Source organism: Notolabrus celidotus, unplaced genomic scaffold (assembly GCF_009762535.1).
Source record: "Notolabrus celidotus isolate fNotCel1 unplaced genomic scaffold, fNotCel1.pri scaffold_130_arrow_ctg1, whole genome shotgun sequence".
NCBI classification, from domain to species: Eukaryota; Metazoa; Chordata; class Actinopteri; order Labriformes; family Labridae; genus Notolabrus; species Notolabrus celidotus.
In genome coordinates, this window is record NW_023260013.1 from 1 (window position 1) to 27,478 (window position 27,478).

Genomic DNA, 27,478 nt, shown 5'->3' on the forward strand with positions numbered 1-27,478 from the left:
AACATGAATGATGGAGATAATGTTGATTTGTGTTTCCACAGGTGTGAACAGTATTGATCTCATCCAGCCAGACTCAAAGGTTGTGCAGCCTGGACAGTCTCTGACCCTCACCTGTCAGGTCTCTGGTTATTCTGTCAGCAGCTACTGGACAGCCTGGATCAGACAGCCTGCAGGGAAAGGACTGGAGTTGATTGGGATGAGAATTGGATCCACGACGAACTATAAAGATTCTTTAAAACACAAGTTCAGCATCGACACAGATTCCTCCAGAAACACAGCGACTCTAACAGGACAGAACATGCAGCCTGGAGACTCTGCAGTGTATTACTGTGCAGGAGATCCACAACAACACAAACCATCTGTAGAGCTGAACAAAAACCCCTCAGAGCCTGAACACCTGTGACATGAAGCCACCAGAGGAGGAGCCCTCAGACCAACAATGATCAAACTATGAAAAACTGTTGTTGGTTGGAGGATGCATTACAAACATGAATCTTTACTTTGCCTCAAACTACATTTATCTAAATGTTGTCAGAGTTATCCAATGTTTCCAAGGGGATCAAACAAAGAGTCAAACTCCATCATCCATGAGAGGAGAAGTTCATGCAAATGGGATCACTCTCTCTGAAAGGAGGAGTCAATGCAAAGTGAGCCGTGTTCCTCCTCTACTTATGTGACTGCAGAGAGGAGGACAGAGGACAGTGGACACACACTTTAACATGATGGACTATAGGACAGGACTGCTGCTTCTAACTGTCTGCTGGGCAGGTGGAGATCTTCAATCATATTGATTTTACACAGCATTACTTTGTGTTTCCAGCTTATTCAACTTGATATTTATTCATCTACCTTACAGGTGTTGATGCTCAGACTCTGACTCAATCTGAACCAGTGGTTAAAAGTCCTGGAGGATCCCACACACTGACCTGTACACATTCAGGGTTCAGTGGTACTCCTCATATGGCCTGGATCAGGCAGGCTCCTGGAAAAGGAATGGAGTGGGTTGCCTGGATTCACAGCAATGGTGGCAGCACCTACTACTCTGAGTCAGTGAAAGGCCGGTTCACCATCTCCAGAGACAACAGCAGACAGCAGGTGTATCTGCAGATGAACAGTCTGAAGACTGAGGACTCTGCAGTGTATTACTGTGCCAGAGAGACACAGTGAGCGTCAATAACAGGAGAGACGTACAAAAACTACTTCCTCTATTTACAACCATCACTGAACGTTCAGATGTGAACACCTGTGACATGAAGCCACCAGAGGAGGAGCCCTCAGACCAACAATGATCAAACAGCAGCTTAGTAACAGAGACTAAACACACATACACATTTATAAATCCTCCAAAAGTCTGTTTTCTGACTGAACCAATATTTGAGAGTTAATGAGCTCACTTTGTTAGCTAACAGCTACTCTTTAAGAAACAGTCTTCATCTACCAAGTCAGGAACCATCAAATATTCCTTCATTCAAACACCCTTTGACACAAACTGGGATTGGATTGACCTCATTTGACAAAATCAAAGTAGGAATCAAAAGAAACCTGACTTTCTCCTGACACACGAGGAAGTAAACTGTGTGTCAGTGTTTGTGTTTGAGTTGCTCTTTATGAAAAACTGTTGTTGGTTGGAGGATGCATTACAAACATGAATCTTTACTTTGCCTCAAACTACATTTATCTAAATGTTGTCAGAGTTATCCAATGTTTCCAAGAGGATCAAACAAAGAGTCAAACTCCATCATCCATGAGAGGAGAAGTTCATGCAAATGGGATCACTCTCTCTGAAAGGAGGAGTCAATGCAAAGTGAGCCGTGTTCCTCCTCTACTTATGTGACTGCAGAGAGGAGGACAGAGGACAGTGGACACACACTTTAACATGATGGACTATAGGACAGGACTGCTGCTTCTAACTGTCTGCTGGGCAGGTGGAGATCTTCAATCATATTGATTTTACACAGCATTACTTTGTGTTTCCAGCTTATTCAACTTGATATTTATTCATCTACCTTACAGGTGTTGATGCTCAGACTCTGACTCAATCTGAACCAGTGGTTAAAAGTCCTGGAGGATCCCACACACTGACCTGTACAGCCTCTGGGTTCACATTCAGCAGCTACAATATGGCCTGGGTCAGACAGGCTCCTGGAAAGGGACTGGAGTGGGTTGCTGCTACTGGCACCTACTACTCTGAGTCAGTGAAAGGCCGGTTCACCATCTCCAGAGACAACAGCAGACAGCAGGTGTATCTGCAGATGAACAGTCTGAAGACTGAAGATTCTGCTGTTTATTATTGTGCCAGAGAGCCACAGTGACACGAGCTGACTGAGCAGCTGTACAAAAACCTGCAGGAGTTGTCTTTACTTGACTGACAGATCCTTGGAGAGAGTTTATCATTGAACTTGTCATTAAAAACTGGTCCTAATAAATATCATTGGTAATGAACAACAGTAAATCTGAATCAACAACTAAAGAGCCGTCTTACTCCAATGATCATCATGAAAAAGAAAGGGAGCAATCCTTTCATAGAATCATTCGTATGAATAAAGTTCAGATGTTTCCAGCCTTTGGTTGGATTCGTCTTTAAATATTCAACCTTTAAAATAAGTCACAATACAAGTGAATGTTATTTCAGTTTCTATATAAGAACACTAGATGGCAGTCAGGGTCAAGATTTCCTCTGTTCCTGTTCAGAAACACTCAGACCTGCTCCTCTCACTGATCCTAAAGACACAGACCAATGACTGACAGGACTTTTATACTCACATGATCATGAGCTGCTGACTTCAGAGACACATGTTCATTAGTTAGAGTTCAACATGTCATGTTCTTACACTCTGTCACAGAGGCACACATGACCAAGTGGTTCAAACACTCTGATAAGAGAGACACTGATCTACATCTTTCATGTTGGTGTCTCAGTCTGATTGAACTCCACGCTCTCCGTCTCTGAGTTTCAATTCATCAGAATCTTCATCACCAAAATCTCTGACGGGTAAAACGCTCATTTACATACCGATGCAGCCGCCACGCCCACTCTGCCTGCACGTTATATATCCTTCATGCTGGCTTTGTGGATGTAGACTTGGTCCAGCTCCCACCATGACAGTGGTCCAAAGCGTCCTCCTCTTGGCTCTCATTTCAGGTGAGTGTCTTCATTGTGCAGCAGAGGAGGAGACAGTGAGCTTTGGATGTCTGCTGGCTCCCTGTCCTCTAAAACTCTGTCTCTTTCAGCTGCTCAGGGCCAGTCCCTCACCTCCTCAGAGCCAGTAGTCAGCAGACCAGGACAACCAGTCACTCTGTCCTGTAAAGTGGATGGACTTGCTCTGGCTTGGCTGCACTGGATTCGTCAAAAACCAGGGAGAGGTCTGGAATGGATCGGACGCATTGATGGCGGAACCGGCACAATATTTGCCCAAAGTCTCCGAGGCCAGTTTTCCATCACCAAGGACACGTCTGTAAATGTTGTGTACTTAGAGGTGAAGAGTCCCAAACAAGAAGACTCTGCAGTTTATTTCTGTGCACGAGAGCCACAGTGACACAGCAGACTACAGAGCTGTGCAAAAACTCAACAACACTGCTGGCTGTGTGAGAAGCACTGAAGCATGTCAGGGCTCTGAAAACACGTCTCCCACTGAACCATGGGAACAATCAATCCAACAGTTTCATTGATTCAAGTATTTCATGTGTCAGACAGTCCTTACCCACAGCAAACCTCACTGTCTATACAACATGGACTCACCTGCAGTGAAAACTAAACTCTGCTTTCAAAAGCTCCACATGATGCAGGGTTCAGTTTTCTACATCAACCTCCACAAACATCTGAAAACTGTAAAAGTTTGAGTCCACTTTGTCCCTTTATTCATCAAACTGTGTCAGCCCAACACGTTTGCTTTATTTACACCCTACATGGAGACTTGAGGTCCATTTCAGCCTCTTCATTAAACATGCTCTGGAATGTAAAGATCATTTCTCTAACGCCGACAGGAGACGACACCAATCTAAGCTGTTAGATCTGAAACACCTTTGTGTACCTGAAATCAAGAAAACTGGATCTGTGTCGTATTATTGGGATGCAAATGTTTAACACCAAAGTTTATTGGAGGAAACTCAGATAATCTTATCATGTGGAGAAACAGCAGAACAGATCAAGAAACCTTCAATGCAGTTTTTAATCTCACAAAGATTCTGCTGATCTCAATCTCCTGCTTCAAGTCCTCTTTATCCAGTCTGACAAACTAAACACCAAACTCTCTGTGATCACAGTCGCTGAAGAGACACTTTCCTTCCATCCTTCAGTGACTGCAGAGAGGATTCAATCAGTTTGGTGACCTGATCAACAATTTAAACTCAATCAAGCAAAAAGGCAAAAACAGGGAACTGATGCCCTCACTGTAAAAAAGTATTATCCAAGTTCATCAAAGAGTAACTGAGATCCAAATCCAGCTGGGTCCACGAGAGGAGGAGTCAATGCAAAGTGAGCCGTGTTCCTCCTCTACTTATGTGACTGCAGAGAGGAGGACAGAGGACAGTGGACACACACTTTAACATGATGGACTATAGGACAGGACTGCTGCTTCTAACTGTCTGCTGGGCAGGTGGAGATCTTCAATCATATTGATTTTACACAGCATTACTTTGTGTTTCCAGCTTATTCAACTTGATATTTATTCATCTACCTTACAGGTGTTGATGCTCAGACTCTGACTCAATCTGAACCAGTGGTTAAAAGTCCTGGAGGATCCCACAGACTGACCTGTACAGCCTCTGGGTTCACATTCAGCAGCTACTATATGGCCTGGGTCAGACAGGCTCCTGGAAAAGGACTAGAGTGGATTGCGGCTATGTATGATAGTAGCAACATCTACTACTCTGCGTCAGTGAAAGGCCGGTTCACCATCTCCAGAGACAACAGCAGACAGCAGGTGTATCTGCAGATGAACAGTCTGCAGACTGAAGATTCTGCTGTTTATTATTGTGCCAGAGAGCCACAGTGACACGAGCTGGCTGAGCAGCTGTACAAAAACCTGCAGGAGTTGTCTTTACTTGACTGACGGATCCTTGGAGAGAGCTGGACTCTCATGAAACATTAAAAATGACCCCACAAACATCATTTCAACAGAGCGTATAATCTGACCACTGATCACATGACTTAAACTGAGTTCATGTCATAATCACTTTCTCATATATCTCCAACAACAGCAAACACATCAGTATGAACGAGTGTCCTAAATACTACAGGAACATATTACAGCCACATTAATGTTCACATGGTTTAACTTCTACAGTCGGTCACAGTGTGGGAGTGAACATCATGATGCAGTTCCCATTATACAAACAGCAGATGGCAGTCAGTGTCCAGTGTGTGTTTCATGTGATCCTATATAAAGACACTCTGACCTGCTCATCTCTAGAACTGACTGACTCACAAACCCTGGACTGAAGGAGGCTTTTATTCTCCTGTGTGAGAGTTCAGCACCACAACACAGAAACAACATGTGAAGTCCTGGATCAACAGTAAATGCAGCATTCACATCAACTCTGATCATCAACTCAACTTTTCTCTCTCCGTCTCAAAACTTCAAACAAGCTGAAGAAACTCTGAACAACATCTTTAGCCTGTTTCTGACTCAATCTCTGTCTCCTCGAGATCACTGCTGCTTCACTTCTGATGGAGACAAACATCATTCCAGAATCTGTAATATATGCAAATTCATAAAGTGTTGCTCGCTCTCCGCCCATTCTCCAGGCTCATTATATATCCTCCATATTAGAGAGGAAGATCTCACATCAGCTCATCTTCATCATCAGCCATGTTCTCTGTAGCTCTGCTGCTGCTGGCTGCTGGATCCTGTGAGGAGGAGCTTTGAAACTAATCCATCAGAAACACTGAATAATAACATGAATGATGGAGATAATGTTGATTTGTGTTTCCACAGGTGTGAACAGTATTGATCTCATCCAGCCAGACTCAAAGGTTGTGCAGCCTGGACAGTCTCTGACCCTCACCTGTCAGGTCTCTGGTTATTCTCTGACTGATACTAGCTATGCAACAGGATGGATCAGACAGCCTGCAGGGAAAGGACTGGAGTGGATTTCTCATCAGTGGGGTGGTGGTACACTTCAGCAAAATGCTGCTCTGAAGAACAAGTTCAGCTACAGCAGAGACACTTCAGCTGGAACAGTGACTCTAACAGGACAGAACATGCAGCCTGGAGACTCTGCTGTGTATTACTGTGCCAGAGACCCACAACAACACAAACCATCTGTAGAGCTGAACAAAAAACCCCTCAGAGCCTGAACACCTGTGACATGAAGCCACCAGAGGAGGAGCCCTCAGACCAACAATGATCAAACTATGAAAAACTGTTGTTGGTTGGAGGATGCATTACAAACATGAATCTTTACTTTGCCTCAAACTACATTTATCTAAATGTTGTCAGAGTTATCCAATGTTTCCAAGAGGATCAAACAAAGAGTCAAACTCCATCATCCATGAGAGGAGAAGTTCATGCAAATGGGATCACTCTCTCTGAAAGGAGGAGTCAATGCAAAGGGAGCCGTGTTCCTCCTCTACTTATGTGACTGCAGAGAGGAGGACAGAGGACAGTGGACACACACTTTAACATGATGGACTATAGGACAGGAGCTTCATCATCAGCCATGTTCTCTGTAGCTCTGCTGCTGCTGGCTGCTGGATCCTGTGAGTCTCACTGAGACACACACTGACAGCATGATCACAGCACACTGACTCTGAATACACTGATTCAATATTCTACATGTTTTCCTCCACAGGTGTGAAGTGTGAAACGCTGACTCAGCCAGCCTCTGTGACTGTGCAGCCAGGTCAGAGTCTGACCATCACCTGTCAGGTCTCTTATTCTGTCAGCAGCTACTGGACGGGCTGGATCAGACAGCCTGCAGGGAGAGGACTGGAGTGGATTATATTAGGACGTGTGGGACAAACAACATACTACAAAGATTCACTGAAGAACAAGTTCAGTATCAGTTTTGACTCCTCCAGTAAAACAGTGACTCTAAACGGACAGAACATGCAGCCTGGAGACTCTGCAGTGTATTACTGTGCCAGAGACCCACAGTGAGAGACAATAACAGGAGAGACGTACAAAAACTACTTCCTCTATTTTCAACCATCACTGAACATTCAGATGTGAACACCTGTGACATGAAGCCACCAGAGGAGGAGCCCTCAGACCAACAATGATCAAACAGTAGCTTAGTAACAGAGACTAAACACACATACACATTTGATAAATCATGACGTGTACAGGCTCTGGGTTCACATTCAGCAGCAACTGGATGGCCTGGGTCAGACCAGTTCCAGGAAAATGACTGGAGTGGGTTTCTTCCATCAGATATGACAGTACTGAGATCTACTACCCTGATTTGGTACATGTCACCCCGACTCCCTCCCCACAGTTCCTCTCTCTGAAGCTGTCCAATCAAATAAAGGAAAACACCCCAAAATATGACCTTTAGAAACAGAAGAAGAGAAATAAAGATGAGAGGATCATAAAGAGAATGTGTTTGTCTCCTTCGTCTGACTTTGAAGATTAAATGATGTCTTTCTGTGTAAAGTTAACATTACTGAAAACATTTCAAGATACTTTACGTAGCATAAAGACTCATCCTTCTTTTAGAGTCAGAGTCCTTCTCTATGCAAAGTGAGCTTCCTCACAGTCTGATATAAAGACTTGGCATCAGGCTGTGAGCCTCAGAAGAAGAGAAGCTCTCATCAGCTCATCTTCATCATCAGCCATGTTCTCTGTAGCTCTGCTGCTGCTGGCTGCTGGATCCTGTGAGGAGGAGCTTTGAAACTAATCCATCAGAAACACTGAATAATAACATGAATGATGGAGATAATGTTGATTTGTGTTTCCACAGGTGTGAACAGTATTGATCTCATCCAGCCAGACTCAAAGGTTGTGCAGCCTGGACAGTCTCTGACCCTCACCTGTCAGGTCTCTGGTTATTCTCTGACTGATGACAGCTATGCAACAGGATGGATCAGACACTGTGAAGGAAAACCAATGGACTGGATTTCTCATCAGTGGGGTACTAGTGGACTTTTCCAAAATGCTGCTCTGAAGAACAAGTTCAGCTACAGCAGAGACACTTCAGCTAGAACAGTGACTCTAACAGGACAGAACATGCAGCCTGGAGACTCTGCTGTGTATTACTGTGTACGGAGACCCACAACAACACAAACCATCTGTAGAGCTGAACAAAAACCCCTCAGAGCCTGAACACCTGTGACATGAAGCCACCAGAGGAGGAGCCCTCAGACCAACAATGATCAAACAGCAGCTTTGTTTGTATAGCACATTTCATCCTCGAGGGCAGCTCAATGTGCTTTACATTAAAAGATTAAACGCATTCAGACAAGCATAAAAGAACACAATTACAATGACAAATATAATAAAACATAGAAAAGAAAAGGAAGATTAGAAATATGTAAGAAATAAAAAAGTTAAAATAATCTAAGATAGGAAGGCAGAGGCAAATAAAAAGGTCTTAGTCTTTGATTTAAAAGAGGTGAGAGTTGGAGCAGACCTGCAGCTTTCAGGGAGTGTGTTCCAGATATGTGGAGCATAATGACTAAACACTGCTTCACCATGTTTCCTTCTGACTCTAGGGACTGAAAGCAGACCAGGACCTGAGGACCTCATAGGTCCAGGTGGTACAGTAGCAACAGATCAGCCTAAACCCTTCAGGTCTTTATAAACCATCAGCAGGATTTTAAAGTCTACTCTCTGACAGACAGGAAGCCAGTGTAGAGATCTAAGAACTGGAGTGATGTGGTCTACTTTGTTGGTCCTTGTTAGGACTCAAGCAGCAGCATTCTGTATGAGCTGCAGTCCTCTGATGGACTCTTTAGGGAGTCCTGTAAAGACCCCGTTACAGTAGTCTAGTCTGCTAAAGATAAATGCATGGAGGAGTTTTTCTGCATCCTGCTGAGACATGAGTCCTTTAATCCTTGATATATTCTGAAGGTGATAGTAGGCGGACTTTGTAATGGTCTTAATGTGGCTGCTGAAATGAAGGTCTGAGTCTAAGACTACACCAAGGTTTCTGGCTTGGTTTGAACATTTCATCTGTGCAGATTGGAGCTGAGCAGTGACCTTTAACATTTCCTCCTCCAAAAACAATCATTTCAGTTTCTTCTTTGTTGAACTGAAGAAAGTTCTGTCTGGTCCAGTCCTTGATTTGTTCAATGCATTTACTCAGTGTTTGTATGGGACTATAATCCCCTGGTGATATGGTGATGTAAATGTGTGTCATCTGTATAGCTATGGTATTTTATTTTGTTGTTTCTTCTTATCTGACCTAAGGGGAGCATGTAGATGTTGAATAGCAGAGGCCCCAGAATGGATCCCTGAGGTTCTCCACACACCATTTTCATCCGCTCAGATGTGTAATTACCTTCAGACACAAAATAGTCCTGATCATTTAAATAGGACCTAAACCAATTTAGCACTGCACCAGAGAGTCCCACCCAGTGTTCAAGTCTGTCCAGTAGTATCTTGTGGTCAACCGTGTCAAAAGCAGCACTGAGATCAAGTCATACCAAAACTGAAATTTTGCCATTGTCTGTGTTTAAATGAATATCATTGAGGACTTTGATAAGAGCGATCTCTGTGCTGTGATGTGATCAGAATCCTAATTGGAAGACATCAAAACAGTCATTTATCATTAGATAATTGTTCAACTGTTAATAATTGTTACTTAAAAAAGGGATGTTTGATATCGGCCTATAGTTCTAAATGTTGTCAGAGTTATCCAATGTTTCCAAGAGGATCAAACAAAGAGTCAAACTCCATCATCCATGAGAGGAGAAGTTCATGCAAATGGGATCAATCTCTCTGAAAGGAGGAGTCAATGCAAAGTGAGCCGTGTTCCTCCTCTACTTATGTGACTGCAGAGAGGAGGACAGAGGACAGTGGACACACACTTTAACATGATGGACTATAGGACAGGACTGCTGCTTCTAACTGTCTGCTGGGCAGGTGGAGATCTTCAATCATATTGATTTTACACAGCATTACTTTGTGTTTCCAGCTTATTCAACTTGATATTTATTCATCTACCTTACAGGTGTTGATGCTCAGACTCTGACTGAATCTGAACCAGTGGTTAAAAGTCCTGGAGGATCCCACAGACTGACCTGTACAGCCTCTGGGTTCACATTCAGTAGCTTCCATATGGCCTGGGTCAGACAGGCTCCTGGAAAAGGACTGGAGTGGATTGCCTGGATTCACAGCAGCAGTGGCAGTAGCACCTACTACTCTGAGTCAGTGAAAGGCCGGTTCACCATCTCCAGAGACGACAGCAGACAGCAGGTGTATCTGCAGATGAACAGTCTGCAGACTGAGGACTCTGCAGTTTATTTCTGTGCACGAGAGCCACAGTGACACAGCAGACTACAGAGCTGTGCAAAAACTCAACAACACTGCTGGCTGTGTGAGAAGCACTGAAGCATGTCAGGGCTCTGAAAACACGTCTCCCACTGAACCATGGGAACAATCAATCCAACAGTTTCATTGATTCAAGTATTTCATGTGTCAGACAGTCCTTACCCACAGCAAACCTCACTGTCTATACAACATGGACTCACCTGCAGTGAAAACTAAACTCTGCTTTCAAAAGCTCCACATGATGCAGGGTTCAGTTTTCTACATCAACCTCCACAAACATCTGAAAACTGTAAAAGATTGAGTCCACTTTGTCCCTTTATTCATCAAACTGTGTCAGCCCAACACGTTTGCTTTATTTACACCCTACATGGAGACTTGAGGTCCATTTCAGCCTCTTCATTAAACATGCTCTGGAATGTAAAGATCATTTCTCTAACGCCGACAGGAGACGACACCAATCTAAGCTGTTAGATCTGAAACACCTTTGTGTACCTGAAATCAAGAAAACTGGATCTGTGTCGTAGTATTGGGATGCAAATGTTTAACACCAAAGTTTATTGGAGGAAACTCAGATAATCTTATCATGTGGAGAAACAGCAGAACAGATCAAGAAACCTTCAATGCAGTTTTTAATCTCACAAAGATTCTGCTGATCTCAATCTCCTGCTTCAAGTCCTCTTTATCCAGTCTGACAAACTAAACACCAAACTCTCTGTGATCACAGTCGCTGAAGAGACACTTTCCTTCCATCCTTCAGTGACTGCAGAGAGGATTCAATCAGTTTGGTGACCTGATCAACAATTTAAACTAAATCAAGCAAAAAGGCAAAAACAGGGAACTGATGCCCTCACTGTAAAAAAGTATTATCCAAGTTCATCAAAGAGTAACTGAGATCCAAATCCAGCTGGGTCCACGAGAGGAGGAGTCAATGCAAAGTGAGCCGTGTTCCTCCTCTACTTATGTGACTGCAGAGAGGAGGACAGAGGACAGTGGACACACACTTTAACATGATGGACTATAGGACAGGACTGCTGCTTCTAACTGTCTGCTGGGCAGGTGGAGATCTTCAATCATATTGATTTTACACAGCATTACTTTGTGTTTCCAGCTTATTCAACTTGATATTTATTCATCTACCTTACAGGTGTTGATGCTCAGACTCTGACTCAATCTGAACCAGTGGTTAAAAGTCCTGGAGGATCCCACAGACTGACCTGTACAGCCTCTGGGTTCACCTTCAGTGGCTCCTGGATGGCCTGGGTCAGACAGGCTCCTGGAAAAGGACTGGAGTGGGTTGCTACTATCAGCACAAGCAGTAGTTATATCTACTACTCTGAGTCAGTGAAAGGCCGGTTCACCATCTCCAGAGACGACTCCAGCAGTAAACTCTACCTACAGATGAACAGTCTGAAGACTGAGGACTCTGCAGTGTATTACTGTGCCAGACAGACACAGTGAGAGACAATAACAGGAGAGACGTACAAAAACTACTTCCTCTATCTTCAACCATCACTGAGCGTTCAGATGTGAACACCTGTGACATGAAGCCACCAGAGGAGGAGCCCTCAGACCAACAATGATTCTATCATCAGATCAAAAACTGCTTTGAAATAAAGGTTTTATCTCACTCAAATATGGGTCCAGGTTCTCAGTCAGTCCAGGTTCCCAGAGTCAGTCCAGGTTCACACAGTCAGTCCAGGTTCTCAGAGTCAGTCCAGGTTCAGTCAGTCCAGGTTCAGTCAGTCAGTCCAGGTCCTCAAAGTCAGTCCAGATTCAGTGAGTCCAGGTTCAGTCAGTCAGTCCAGGTACTCAGAGTCAGTCCAGATTCACACAGTCAGTCCAGGTTCCCAGAGTCAGTCCAGGTTTCTCAGTCAGTCCAGGTTCTCAGAGTCAGACCAGGTTCAGTCAGTCCAGGTGAAACAGCTTCCATCCTTGTCATAGATAATCATATTCATAACGAGGACTCTACTTGGACCAAAACTCAGGTAATGGAGACTCGACTCGGATACTTCTCCGATGACTTAGACCTGAACACTGAGGACTCAAGACTTGACCCAGACTCAGGTAATGGGGACTGGGCTTCATGGTGATATGAACCAACACAGACCTGCACAGTCACTGTGAATGTGAAGAAGACATTCAGTCATGAAATAATGGAGCATAAACCTTCAACTGTGTGTCAGTGTTTGTGTTTGAGTTGCTCTTTATGAAAAACTGTTGTTGGTTGGAGGATGCATTACAAACATGAATCTTTACTTTGCCTCAAACTACATTTATCTAAATGTTGTCAGAGTTATCCAATGTTTCCAAGAGGATCAAACAAAGAGTCAAACTCCATCATCCATGAGAGGAGAAGTTCATGCAAATGGGATCACTCTCTCTGAAAGGAGGAGTCAATGCAAAGTGAGCCGTGTTCCTCCTCTACTTATGTGACTGCAGAGAGGAGGACAGAGGACAGTGGACACACACTTTAACATGATGGACTATAGGACAGGAGCTTCATCATCAGCCATGTTCTCTGTAGCTCTGCTGCTGCTGGCTGCTGGATCCTGTGAGTCTCACTGAGACACACACTGACAGCATGATCACAGCACACTGACTCTGAATACACTGATTCAATATTTAACATGTTTTCCTCCACAGGTGTGAAGTGTGACACGCTGACTCAGCCAGCCTCTGTGACTGTGCAGCCAGGTCAGAGTCTGACCATCACCTGTCAGGTCTCTTATTCTGTTGACAGCTACTACACAGCCTGGATCAGACAGCCTGCAGGGAAAGGACTGGAGTGGATTGGGATGAAGTACAGCAGTACTTCATACTACAAAGATTCACTGAAGAACAAGTTCAGCATCGACTTGGACTCCTCCAGAAACACAGCGACTCTAAATGGACAGAACATGCAGCCTGGAGACTCTGCAGTGTATTACTGTGCCAGAAAGCCACAGTGAGAGACAATAACAGGAGAGACGTACAAAAACTACTTCCTCTATTTACAACCATCACTGAACGTTCAGATGTGAACACCTGTGACATGAAGCCACCAGAGGAGGAGCCCTCAGACCAACAATGATTCTATCATCAGATCAAAAACTGCTTTGAAATAAAGGTTTTATCTCACTCAAATATGGGTCCAGGTTCTCAGTCAGTCCATGTTCTCACAGTCAGTCCAGGTTCAGTCAGTCAGTCCAGGTTCTCAGAGTCAGTCCAGATTCAGTCAGTCCAGGTTCAGTCAGTCAGTCCAGGTTCTCAGAGTCAGTCCAGGTTCTCAGAGTCAGTCCAGATTCAGTCAGTCCAGGTTCAGTCAGTCAGTCCAGGTTCTCAGAGTCAGTCCAGGTTCTCAGAGTCAGTCCAGATTTAGTCAGTCCAGGTTGAGTCAGTCAGTCCAGGCTCTCAGAGTCAGTCCAGATTCAGTCAGTCCAGGTTCAGTCAGTCAGACCGGGTCCTCAGTCAGTCCAGGTTCAGTCAGTCCAGGTTCAGTCAGTCCAGGTGAAACAGCTTCCATCCTTGTCATAGATCATCATATTCATAATGAGGACTCTACTTGGACCCAAACTCAGGTAATGGAGACTCGACTCAGATACTTCTCCGATAACTTAGACCTGAACACTGAGGACTCAAGACTGGACCCAGACTCAGGTAATGGGGACTGGGCTTCATGGTGATATGAACCAACACAGACCTGCACAGTCACTGTGAATGTGAAGAAGACATTCAGTCATGAAATAATGGAGCATAAACCTTCAACTCCAAAACGTCCTTTTTTAAAATGCTGCTTAAATCAAGTTTCCCAGAGGAAGAAAGTCAGATCTCATCTCTGACAATTTGTCCTGCTTTTGTTTTTTGCCTTTAAAGTGTTTTTTTTTCTGCATGTTTCCTCAGCAGAGACCAGCAGCTTCATTGGGATTGGAACAGAGCTTAGAACAGGAGCCACTCCCATGTTATCCTGATGCAAATGTTCAGTATGTGCAGAGTACTTCTGTCCAGCTGATGCTCTCGTACTCTGTGTGGAGCGTCAGAGGTCACATCTGCAGCCTCAGGATGATGAACACACTCACTCTTCTGCTGGTTGCTCTCTCTCTACCCTGTTAGTTCTCATGCTTCTCCATCTTTTATCCTCATTAGAGAACATGATGGTCGTCAGTGATTCCAGAAAACTCCCTGCATGTCTGACTTTCTCCTGTGGCTCCTCTCTGCTTGTATCTCATCAGGTTATACAGGTCAGAGTATGGAGTCCATTCCTTCCAGCTCAGTACTGAAGAGGCCCGGGGAGACTCTCAGTCTCTCCTGTCGGGGATCAGGCTTCACCTTTAGCTGCTGTGTTATGAGCTGGATCAAACAACCTGCAGGAAAAGCCCTGGAATGGATCGGGAGCGGCTACTCTGATCCCAGCAGAAACACTTATGGGAGCAGTGTGCGAGGACGAGTTGGAATCAGGAGAGATGACAGCAGCAGCATGGTGTATCTGAGTCTGTCCAACTTACAGCCTGGAGACTCTGCTGTGTATTACTGTGTAAGGAGGTCCACAACAACACAAACCATCTGTAGAGCTGAACAAAAACCCCTCAGAGCCTGAACACCTGTGACATGAAGCCACCAGAGGAGGAGCCCTCAGACCAACAATGATCAAACTATGAAAAACTGTTGTTGGTTGGAGGATGCATTACAAACATGAATCTTTACTTTGCCTCAAACTACATTTATCTAAATGTTGTCAGAGTTATCCAATGTTTCCAAGAGGATCAAACAAAGAGTCAAACTCCATCATCCATGAGAGGAGAAGTTCATGCAAATGGGATCAATCTCTCTGAAAGGAGGAGTCAATGCAAAGTGAGCCGTGTTCCTCCTCTACTTATGTGACTGCAGAGAGGAGGACAAAGGACAGTGGACACACACTTTAACATGATGGACTATAGGACAGGACTGCTGCTTCTAACTGTCTGCTGGGCAGGTGGAGATCTTCAATCATATTGATTTTACACAGCATTACTTTGTGTTTCCAGCTTATTCAACTTGATATTTATTCATCTACCTTACAGGTGTTGATGCTCAGACTCTGACTCAATCTGAACCAGTGGTTAAAAGTCCTGGAGGATCCCACAGACTGACCTGTACAGCCTCTGGGTTCACCTTCAGCAACCACTGGATGGCCTGGGTCAGACAGGCTCCTGGAAAAGGACTGGAGTGGATTGCGTCTATGTATGATAGTAGCAACATCTACCACTCTGAGTCAGTGAAAGGCCGGTTCACCATCTCCAGAGACAACAGCAGACAGCAGGTGTATCTGCAGATGAACAGTCTGAAGACTGAAGATTCTGCTGTTTATTATTGTGCCAGACAGACACAGTGACACGAGCTGGCTGAGCAGCTGTACAAAAACCTGCAGGAGTTGTCTTTACTTGACTGACGGATCCTTGGAGAGAGCTGGACTCTCATGAAACATTAAAAATGACCCCACAAACATCATTTAATAATATGACCACTGATCACATGTGCTAAAAAATGTCCACATGCTGACAAAACTTTCTCCAAATACTAAAACTTTACAACTTCAAACTAAAAACAACAACGAGCCACATTTCCAAAAGAAGACATTTAAAGTGATTCAAACATGAACATCATTTCCTGTTTCACCAACATCTGCATCCATTTCAAACTGTAATGTCCTCCATGAAACATGCTGTTTGATAAAGTAATAAAAGAAGGTCAAAATGTCACACAGTGATGGTTTCATAAATGTCTGTGATCTTTAATATCCTCTCAACACGTCTTTTAAATGTGCTATAAATAAACTTGCCTTATTTCACTTGTTCATTGAGAAAGTGATGAGTAATATGAAGCTGATTGGAAGATGAAAATCATTTTGGTACGACTCTACAAACAAATGTGTTCCTCACTTCTGGACATAAACGCCTCTTTGCAATACGTCATCATGGATCAGAAGTTAACTTTAATGTCACTTTGTCTGAAGACTCTTCAGAATCTGGTCCTGAGGACTGGATGGATCCACTTTCTTGAGTTTTGTGTCTTTTGAAAGCAGCCTTGATGAATCCAGTCATTTCAAAACAGACACAGTAAAGAAATCTGAGGCAGAGTCTTCATGCTTTTCATTTTCAGCAGTGAGGTGGAGTCAATGCAAATCTTCATCACTTCCATCCCTGATAATCTCCCTGCAAACGGAGGAGAAAGCAGTCCCCCAACCACACACACACACACACACACACACACATTTCTACCATGACTTCAGCTCCATGGAGAACATTTCTCATGCTGTCATCAGTTTCTGGTAAGATTCACTCGTTCTCATCTCTGTGTCGAGGTTTGTGTTCGGCTGTGTGTTGATCTGTAATTTCTCCTCAGTGGTTTGGAGTCAGACTCTGACTGAGTCTGAACCTGTGGTGAAGAGACCTGGAGAGTCCCACAGACTGACCTGTACGTACTCAGGGATCTCAGATGGAGACGCTGCTATTGCCTGGATCAGACAAGCTGCAGGAAAAGGACTGGAGTGGGTTTCTTACATTTCTGCTCCGAGTGGAAGCACTAAAGCTTATTCCACATCAGTGAAGAATCGCTTCACCATCTCCAGAGACAACGATGTGGACCAGGTCTATCTGCAGATGAGCAGTCTGACAGCTGGAGACTCTGCTGTGTATTACTGTGCCAGAGCCCCACAACAACACAAACCATCTGTAGAGCTGAACAAAAACCCCTCAGAGCCTGAACACCTGTGACATGAAGCCACCAGAGGAGCCCTCAGACCAACAATGATCAAACAGCAGCTTAGTAACAGAGACTAAACACACATACACATTTATAAATCCTCCAAAAGTCTGTTTTCTGACTGAATCAATATTTGAGAGTTAATGAGCTCACTCTGTTAGCTAACAGCTACTCTTTAAGAAACAGTCTTCATCTACCAAGTCAGGAACCATCAAATATTCCTTCATTCAAACACCCTTTGACACAAACTGGGATTGGATTGACCTCATTTGACAAAATCAAAGTAGGAATCAAAAGAAACCTGACTTTCTCCTGACACACGAGGAAGTAAACTGTGTGTCAGTGTTTGTGTTTGAGTTGCTCTTTATGAAAAACTGTTGTTGGTTGGAGGATGCATTACAAACATGAATCTTTACTTTGCCTCAAACTACATTTATCTAAATGTTGTCAGAGTTATCCAATGTTTCCAAGAGGATCAAACAAAGAGTCAAACTCCATCATCCATGAGAGGAGAAGTTCATGCAAATGGGATCACTCTCTCTGAAAGGAGGAGTCAATGCAAAGTGAGCCGTGTTCCTCCTCTACTTATGTGTCTGCAGAGAGGAGGACAGAGGACAGTGGACACACACTTTAACATGATGGACTATAGGACAGGACTGCTGCTTCTAACTGTCTGCTGGGCAGGTGGAGATCTTCAATCATATTGATTTTACACAGCATTACTTTGTGTTTCCAGCTTATTCAACTTGATATTTATTCATCTACCTTACAGGTGTTGATGCTCAGACTCTGACTGAATCTGGACCAGTGGTTAAAAGTCCTGGAGGATCCCACACACTGACCTTTACAGCCTCTGGGTTCACATTCAGCAGCTTCTGGATGGCCTGGGTCAGACAGGCTCCTGGAAAAGGACTGGAGTGGGTTGCAACTATCAGCAACGGTGGTGGCAGCACCTACTACCCTGAGTCAGTGAAAGGCCGGTTCACCATCTCCAGAACCGACTCCAGCAGTAAACTCTACCTACAGATGAACAGTCTGAAGACTGAGGACTCTGCAGTGTATTACTGTGCCAGAGAGCCACAGTGAGAGACAATACCAGGAGAGGCGTACAAAAACTACTTCCTCTATTTACAACCATCACTGAACGTTCAGATGTGAACACCTGTGACATGAAGCCACCAGAGGAGGAGCCCTCAGACCAACAATGATCAAACAGCAGCTTAGTAACAGAGACTAAACACACATACACATTTGATAATCATGACCTGTACAGGCTCTGGGTTCACATTCAGCAGCGTCTGGATGGCCTGGGTCAGACCGGCTCCTGGAAAAGGACTGGAGTGGGTTTCTTCCATCAGATATGACAGTGCTGAGATCTACTACTCTGAGTCAGTGAAAGGCCGGTTCACCATCTCCAGAGACAACAGCAGACAGCAGGTGTATCTGCAGATGAACAGTCTGAAGATTCTGCTGTTTATTATTCTACTCCAGAGCCACAGTGACACGAGAGGAAGCAACACTGTAATAAAACAGAAACTGAAAAGATGAAAAATAAAGAAATAAGTTTATAAAATCTGACAATCAGCAGAGACACTTCAGTTTGACATCAAGTTTCCTGCACAGCACTGGAGTTCTCCCTCTTGATGCCCAAACACACTGAGAAAATCATGATTCCTATGAGCCTAAATGTTAGACTTGGTGTGTGACATGATGATGATGGAGGGAACATAAATGTTAGAAGAAGAGGTATAGGTTTGTCTCAGATGGTAGAGCAGACGCCCCACAGAGACAGGGCTGGAATGATTAGTTCCTGGTCCTGATATGATTTGGTACATGTCACCCCGACTCCCTCCCCACAGTTCCTCTCTCTGAAGCTGTCCAATCAAATAAAGGAAAACACCCCAAAATATGACCTTTAGAAACAGAAGAAGAGAAATAAAGATGAGAGGATTATAAAGAGAATGTGTTTGTCTCCTTCGTCTGACTTTGAAGAGTAAATTAAATCTATGTGATTGAGAAAATATTAAAATGTTAGACGGCCTCTTCGTCTGTTTTAAAGTTAGTGTTTGTTACAAACAGAAGGACTGGGAGGACAGGTTTCTGTAAACGTGTCAAAGAAAACTGGAAATTATTTTAACCTGAAGTTAAATTTTAAGACCTCACCAGAAGACAAGATGAAAGGTTGAAGTAAAAAGAAGAAGAAGGAAATGAGATCACTCTCTCTGAAAGGAGGAGTCAATGCAAAGTGAGCCGTGTTCCTCCTCTACTTATGTGACTGCAGAGAGGAGGACAGAGGACAGTGGACACACACTTTAACATGATGGACTATAGGACAGGAGCTTCATCATCAGCCATGTTCTCTGTAGCTCTGCTGCTGCTGGCTGCTGGATCCTGTGAGTCTCACTGAGACACACACTGACAGCATGATCACAGCACACTGACTCTGAATACACTGATTCAATATTCTACATGTTTTCCTCCACAGGTGTGAAGTGTGAAACGCTGACTCAGCCAGCCTCTATGACTGTGCAGCCAGGTCAGAGTCTGACCATCACCTGTCAGGTCTCTTATTCTGTTAACAGCTACTACACAGCTTGGATCAGACAGCCTGCAGGGAAAGGACTGGAGTGGATTGGGATGAGAGCAAGCAGTACTTCATTCTACAAAGATTCACTGAAGAACAAGTTCAGCATCGACTTGGACTCCTCCAGAAACACAGTGACTCTAAACGGACAGAACATGCAGCCTGGAGACTCTGCAGTGTATTACTGTGCCAGGAAAGCCACAGTGAGAGACAATAACAGGAGAGTCGTACAAAAACTACTTCCTCTATCTTCAACCATCACTGAGCGCTCAGTCTCTTTAGTCCTGAGTCTTCACTGATGGTGAGAAACTGTGGCTGATGAAAATCTGAGTCCTGAGTGAATCTATACGTTCATGTTGTCTTATTTCATTTACTGATCATGTTATCTTTTAATATTAAACTTTATTGCTTTATCTTTTCACACACAGAGTTTAACAATGATGCAAAGTTTCAGCCTCCTCTGTATGAAATAAAGTGTTTGCCTTGCATCACAGTGGGGGGTGTATTTAACCCTTTGCTCTTGCTTTGAGGATGAGATGGTTTCTGAAGGTCTCACTCGTGCAGGTTTAACTGCTGCAAAAGCAACGCAGTCCTTCAGGGGATCTGTTCCCCTTGTGGACTTTAGTGACTCCAAACCACCAGAGGAGGAGCCCTCAGACCAGCAATGACTTCATGTCAGTTTAATCTGACAGTTAAGAGAATAAGAGTCTCATTTAGTGAGAATCTTTAAAAGTCACTTTTTTATCACATTTAGAGAAATATTTGTGATCTTCTTAACATTTAATTTAGTAGTTAAAATATATTAAAGTTATAATTACTGGTAAATCTAAATGTTAAATCTAAATGTTAAATATAAATCTGTCCAAGGTAAAGAAAAAAAAGTCCAAAAACACAAACTTTAAAACTTGATTTTATGTTGTGGAAAATAAAGACAGTGTAAATGATCAGTTTCTACATGAAGTTGTTTTTCACTGTCAGACCATCCTGCAGTTAATAAAGAGGAAACAATGATGAACTATGACTAAATATGTCTGCACCACACAACAACAAGTTCACACTCATTTCTCTCTGAAAGGAGGAGTCAATGCAAAGTGAGCCGTGTTCCTCCTCTACTTATGTGACTGCAGAGAGGAGGACAGAGGACAGTGGACACACACTTTAACATGATGGACTATAGGACAGGACTGCTGCTTCTAACTGTCTGCTGGGCAGGTGGAGATCTTCAATCATATTGATTTTACACAGCATTACTTTGTGTTTCCAGCTTATTCAACTTGATATTTATTCATCTACCTTACAGGTGTTGATGCTCAGACTCTGACTGAATCTGAACCAGTGGTTAAAAGTCCTGGAGGATCCCACACACTGACCTGTACAGCCTCTGGGTTCACATTCAGAGACTACAGGATGAACTGGGTCAGACAGGCTCCTGGAAAAGGACTGGAGTGGATCGCCTTCATACACACACGCAGTTCACATATCTTTTACTCTGAGTCAGTGAAAGGCCGGTTCACCATCTCCAGAGACGACTCCAGCAGTAAACTCTACCTACAGATGAACAGTCTGCAGACTGAGGACTCTGCAGTGTATTACTGTGCCAGAGACCCACAGTGAGAGACAATACCAGGAGAGTCGTACAAAAACTACTTCCTCTATTTAACACTTCTCTCAGTTTGTGCTCTCCTCAGTACTAACAGTGATGATGAATAACTGTAAGCAATGAAAAACTCTAAGTAGTGATTGGTGTCTTATTTGATCTCATCTCAGCCAAATTAAAAAAGACATAATCAATAGACTGTTTTGATTTGTATGGATCATCAATAAAATGACGCCCTCATAGATTCAGTAGATTCACAACAACAACAAGCACAGGTTGGATCATCAGTCTAAGAAGGAGCCCGCTCACTCATCATGAAGTGAAGAATCCAACATTTCCATGCAGAGTTCAGATTGTTAAACAGACTTCTTACACTCAACTAAAAGCTCTCAGATATTCTTCTCCACTGAAACTGGAACATTACAGTTTGTGACCTGTAGAGGGCGATGTAGGACTGACAGAGTCTCACTCTGATCCTGATCAGGAAAGAACACGAGTCCTTCTCTATGCAAAGTGAGCTTCCTCACAGTCTGATATAAAGACTTGGCATCAGGCTGTGAGTCTCAGAAGAAGAGAAGCTCTCATCAGCTCATCTTCATCATCAGCCATGTTCTCTGTAGCTCTGCTGCTGCTGGCTGCTGGATCCTGTGAGGAGGAGCTTTGAAACTAATCCATCAGAAACACTGAATAATAACATGAATGATGGAGATAATGTTGATTTGTGTTTCCACAGGTGTGAACAGTATTGATCTCATCCAGCCAGACTCAAAGGTTGTGCAGCCTGGACAGTCTCTGACCCTCACCTGTCAGGTCTCTGGTTATTCTCTGACTGATACTAGCTATGCAACAGGATGGATCAGACAGCCTGCAGGGAAAGGACTGGAGTGGATTACTGATATGTGTGGTGGAGACCTTTACCAAAATGCTGCTCTGAAGAACAAGTTCAGCTACAGCAGAGACACTTCAGCTGGAACAGTGACTCTAACAGGACAGAACATGCAGCCTGGAGACTCTGCTGTGTATTACTGTGTAGGGAGGTCCACAACAACACAAACCATCTGTAGAGCTGAACAAAAACCCCTCAGAGCCTGAACACCTGTGACAAGAAGCCACCAGAGGAGGAGCCCTCAGACCAACAATGATCAAACAGCAGCTTAGTAACAGAGACTAAACACACATACACATTTATAAATCCTCCAAAAGTCTGTTTTCTGACTGAACCAATATTTGAGAGTTAATGAGCTCACTCTGTTAGCTAAAAGCTACTCTTTAAGAAACAGTCTTAATATACCAAGTCAGAAGTTCATGCAAATGAGATCACTCTCTCTGAAAGGAGGAGTCAATGCAAAGTGAGCCGTGTTCCTCCTCTACTTATGTGACTGCAGAGAGGAGGACAGAGGACAGTGGACACACACTTTAACATGATGGACTATAGGACAGGACTGCTGCTTCTAACTGTCTGCTGGGCAGGTGGAGATCTTCAATCATATTGATTTTACACAGCATTACTTTGTGTTTCCAGCTTATTCAACTTGATATTTATTCATCTACCTTACAGGTGTTGATGCTCAGACTCTGACTCAATCTGAACCGGTGGTTAAAAGTCCTGGAGGATCCCACAGACTGACCTGTACAGCCTCTGGGTTCACATTCAGCAGCTACTGGATGGCCTGGGTCAGACAGGCTCCTGGAAAAGGACTGGAGTGGATTGCTTGGATTGAAAACAATGGTGGCAGCACCCACTACCCTGAGTCAGTGAAAGGCCGGTTCACCATCTCCAGACACAACAGCAGACAGCAGGTGTATCTGCAGATGAACAGTCTGAAGACTGAAGATTCTGCAGTGTATTACTGTGCCAGAGACCCACAGTGAGAGACAATAACAGGAGAGACGTACAAAAACTACTTCCTCTATTTACAACCATCACTGAGCGTTCAGATGTGAACACCTGTGACATGAAGCCACCAGAGGAGGAGCCCTCAGAACAACAATGATTCTATCATCAGATCAAAAACTGCTTTGAAATAAAGGTTTTATCTCACTCAAATATGGGTCCAGGTTCTCAGTCAGTCCAGGTTCTAACAGTCAGACCAGGTTCTAACAGTCAGTCCATGTTCTAACAGTCAGACCGGGTTCTAACAGTCAGTCCAGGTTCTCAGAGTCAGACCAGGTTCAGTCAGTCCAGGTGAAACAGCTTCCATCCTTGTCATAGATAATCATATTCATAACGAGGACTCTACTTGGACCCAAACTCAGGTAATGGAGACTCGACTCAGATACTTCTCCGATGACTTAGACCTGAACAATGAGGACTCAAGACTTGACCCAGACTCAGGTAATGGGGACTGGGCTTCATGGTGATATGAACCAACACAGACCTGCACAGTCACTGTGAATGTGAAGAAGACATTCAGTCATGAAATAATGGAGCATAAACCTTCAACTGTGTGTCAGTGTTTGTGTTTGAGTTGCTCTTTATGAAAAACTGTTGTTGGTTGGAGGATGCATTACAAACATGAATCTTTACTTTGCCTCAAACTACATTTATCTAAATGTTGTCAGAGTTATCCAATGTTTCCAAGAGGATCAAACAAAGAGTCAAACTCCATCATCCATGAGAGGAGAAGTTCATGCAAATGGGATCACTCTCTCTGAAAGGAGGAGTCAATGCAAAGTGAGCCGTGTTCCTCCTCTACTTATGTGACTGCAGAGAGGAGGACAGAGGACAGTGGACACACACTTTAACATGATGGACTATAGGACAGGACTGCTGCTTCTAACTGTCTGCTGGGCAGGTGGAGATCTTCAATCATATTGATTTTACACAGCATTACTTTGTGTTTCCAGTTTATTCAACTTGATATTTATTCATCTACCTTACAGGTGTTGATGCTCAGACTCTGACTCAATCTGAACCAGTGGTTAAAAATCCTGGAGGATCCCACAGACTGACCTGTACAGCCTCTGGACTCACAATCAGCAGCAACTGGATGGCCTGGGTCAGACAGGCTCCTGGAAAAGGACTAGAGTGGATTGCGGCTATGTATGATAGTAGCTACATCTACTACTCCGCGTCAGTGAAAGGCCGGTTCACCATCTCCAGAGACAACAGCAGACAGCAGGTGTATCTGCAGATGAACAGTCTGAAGACTGAAGATTCTGCTGTTTATTATTGTGCCAGAGAGCCACAGTGACACGAGCTGGCTGAGCAGCTGTACAAAAACCTGCAGGAGTTGTCTTTACTTGACTGACGGATCCTTGGAGAGAGCTGGACTCTCATGAAACATTAAAAATGACCCCACAAACATCATTTCAACAGAGCGTATAATCTGACCACTGATCACATGACTTAAACTGAGTTCATGTCATAATCACTTTCTCATATATCTCCAACAACAGCAAACACATCAGTATGAACGAGTGTCCTAAATACTACAGGAACATATTACAGCCACATTAATGTTCACATGGTTTAACTTCTACAGTCGGTCACAGTGTGGGAGTGAACATCATGATGCAGTTCCCATTATACAAACAGCAGATGGCAGTCAGTGTCCAGTGTGTGTTTCATGTGATCCTATATAAAGACACTCTGACCTGCTCATCTCTAGAACTGACTGACTCACAAACCCTGGACTGAAGGAGGCTTTTATTCTCCTGTGTGAGAGTTCAGCACCACAACACAGAAACAACATGTGAAGTCCTGGATCAACAGTAAATGCAGCGTTCACATCAACTCTGATCATCAACTCAACTTTTCTCTCTCCGTCTCAAAACTTCAAACAAGCTGAAGAAACTCTGAACAACATCTTTGGTCTGTTTCTGACTCAATCTCTGTCTCCTCGAGATCACTGCTGCTTCACTTCTGATGGAGACAAACATCATTCCAGAATCTGTGATATATGCAAATTCATAAAGTGTTGCTCGCTCTCCGCCCATTCTCCAGGCTCATTATATATCCTCCATATTAGAGAGGAAGATCTCACATCAGCTCATCTTCATCATCAGCCATGTTCTCTGTAGCTCTGCTGCTGCTGGCTGCTGGATCCTGTGAGGAGGAGCTTTGAAACTAATCCATCAGAAACACTGAATAATAACATGAATGATGGAGATAATGTTGATTTGTGTTTCCACAGGTGTGAGCAGTATTGATCTCATCCAGCCAGACTCAAAGGTTGTGCAGCCTGGACAGTCTCTGACCCTCACCTGTCAGGTCTCTGGTTATTCTCTGACTGATACTAGCTATGCAACAGGATGGATCAGACAGCCTGCAGGGAAAGGACTGGAGTGGATTTCTCATCAGTGGGGTGATGGTGCACTTCAGCAAAATGCTGCTCTGAAGAACAAGTTCAGCTACAGCAGAGACACTTCAGCTGGAACAGTGACTCTAACAGGACAGAACATGCAGCCTGGAGACTCTGCTGTGTATTACTGTGCCAGAGACCCACAACAACACAAACCATCTGTAGAGCTGAACAAAAACCCCTCAGAGCCTGAACACCTGTGACATGAAGCCACCAGAGGAGGAGCCCTCAGACCAACAATGATCAAACTATGAAAAACTGTTGTTGGTTGGAGGATGCATTACAAACATGAATCTTTACTTTGCCTCAAACTACATTTATCTAAATATTGTCAGAGTTATCCAATGTTTCCAAGAGGATCAAACAAAGAGTCAAACTCCATCATCCATGAGAGGAGAAGTTCATGCAAATGGGATCAATCTCTCTGAAAGGAGGAGTCAATGCAAAGTGAGCCGTGTTCCTCCTCTACTTATGTGACTGCAGAGAGGAGGACAGAGGACAGTGGACACACACTTTAACATGATGGACTATAGGACAGGACTGCTGCTTCTAACTGTCTGCTGGGCAGGTGGAGATCTTCAATCATATTGATTTTACACAGCATTACTTTGTGTTTCCAGCTTATTCAACTTGATATTTATTCATCTACCTTACAGGTGTTGATGCTCAGACTCTGACTGAATCTGAACCAGTGGTTAAAAGTCCTGGAGGATCCCACAGACTGACCTGTACAGCTTCTGGGTTCACATTCAGTAGCTTCCATATGGCCTGGGTCAGACAGGCTCCTGGAAAAGGACTGGAGTGGGTTGCCTGGATTCACAGCAGCAGTGGCAGTAGCACCTACTACTCTGAGTCAGTGAAAGGCCGGTTCACCATCTCCAGAGACGACTCCAGCAGTAAACTCTACCTACAGATGAACAGTCTGAAGACTGAGGACTCTGCAGTGTATTACTGTGCCAGAGACCCACAGTGAGAGACAATAACAGGAGAGTGGTACAAAAACTACTTCCTCTATTTACAACCATCACTGAGCGTTCAGATGTGAACACCTGTGACATGAAGCCACCAGAGGAGGAGCCCTCAGACCAACAATGATTCTATCATCAGATCAAAAACTGCTTTGAAATAAAGGTTTTATCTCACTCAAATATGGGTCCAGGTTCTCAGTCAGTCCAGGTTCCCAGAGTCAGTCCATGTTCTCACAGTCAGTCCAGGTGCACACAGTCAGTCCAGGTTCACACAGTCAGTCCAGGTTCTCAGAGTCAGTCCAGGTTCAGTCAGTCCAGGTTCAGTCAGTCAGTCCAGGTCCTCAAAGTCAGTCCAGATTCAGTCAGTCCAGGTTCAGTCAGTCAGTCCAGGTTCTCAGAGTCAGTCCAGGTTCTCAGAGTCAGTCCAGATTCACACAGTCAGTCCAGGTTCCCAGAGTCAGTCCAGGTTTCTCAGTCAGTCCAGGTTCTCAGAGTCAGACCAGGTTCAGTCAGTCCAGGTGAAACAGCTTCCATCCTTGTCATAGATAATCATATTCATAACGAGGACTCTACTTGGACCAAAACTCAGGTAATGGAGACTCGACTCGGATACTTCTCCGATGACTTAGACCTGAACACTGAGGACTCAAGACTTGACCCAGACTCAGGTAATGGGGACTGGGCTCCATGGTGATATGAACCAACACAGACCTGCACAGTCACTGTGAATGTGAAGAAGACATTCAGTCATGAAATAATGGAGCATAAACCTTCAACTGTGTGTCAGTGTTTGTGTTTGAGTTGCTCTTTATGAAAAACTGTTGTTGGTTGGAGGATGCATTACAAACATGAATCTTTACTTTGCCTCAAACTAC

General features: G+C 44.0%; 8 gene segments (V, D, J or C); all 8 read left to right on the forward strand.

Annotated features, from left to right (window-relative positions):
• Positions 1 to 1,824: 1,824 nt before the first annotated feature.
• Positions 1,825 to 26,628, forward strand: LOC117808625. The segment is given in 3 exon segments: positions 1,825 to 1,925; positions 2,014 to 2,104; positions 26,383 to 26,628. Coding segments are annotated over 3 exon segments (366 nt in total).
• Positions 5,786 to 7,121, forward strand: LOC117808616. The segment is given in 3 exon segments: positions 5,786 to 5,812; positions 6,663 to 6,700; positions 6,793 to 7,121. Coding segments are annotated over 3 exon segments (348 nt in total).
• LOC117808615 lies at positions 5,807 to 6,329 on the forward strand. The segment is given in 2 exon segments: positions 5,807 to 5,850; positions 5,937 to 6,329. Coding segments are annotated over 2 exon segments (402 nt in total).
• LOC117808626 lies at positions 11,389 to 11,903 on the forward strand. The segment is given in 2 exon segments: positions 11,389 to 11,489; positions 11,578 to 11,903. Coding segments are annotated over 2 exon segments (363 nt in total).
• LOC117808621 lies at positions 12,872 to 13,381 on the forward strand. The segment is given in 2 exon segments: positions 12,872 to 12,984; positions 13,077 to 13,381. Coding segments are annotated over 2 exon segments (381 nt in total).
• LOC117808632 lies at positions 15,315 to 15,795 on the forward strand. The segment is given in 2 exon segments: positions 15,315 to 15,381; positions 15,470 to 15,795. Coding segments are annotated over 2 exon segments (360 nt in total).
• On the forward strand, positions 22,682 to 23,327 carry LOC117808631. The segment is given in 2 exon segments: positions 22,682 to 22,801; positions 22,890 to 23,327. Coding segments are annotated over 2 exon segments (363 nt in total).
• On the forward strand, positions 25,338 to 25,932 carry LOC117808614. The segment is given in 2 exon segments: positions 25,338 to 25,381; positions 25,468 to 25,932. Coding segments are annotated over 2 exon segments (411 nt in total).
• Positions 26,629 to 27,478: the final 850 nt, after the last annotated feature.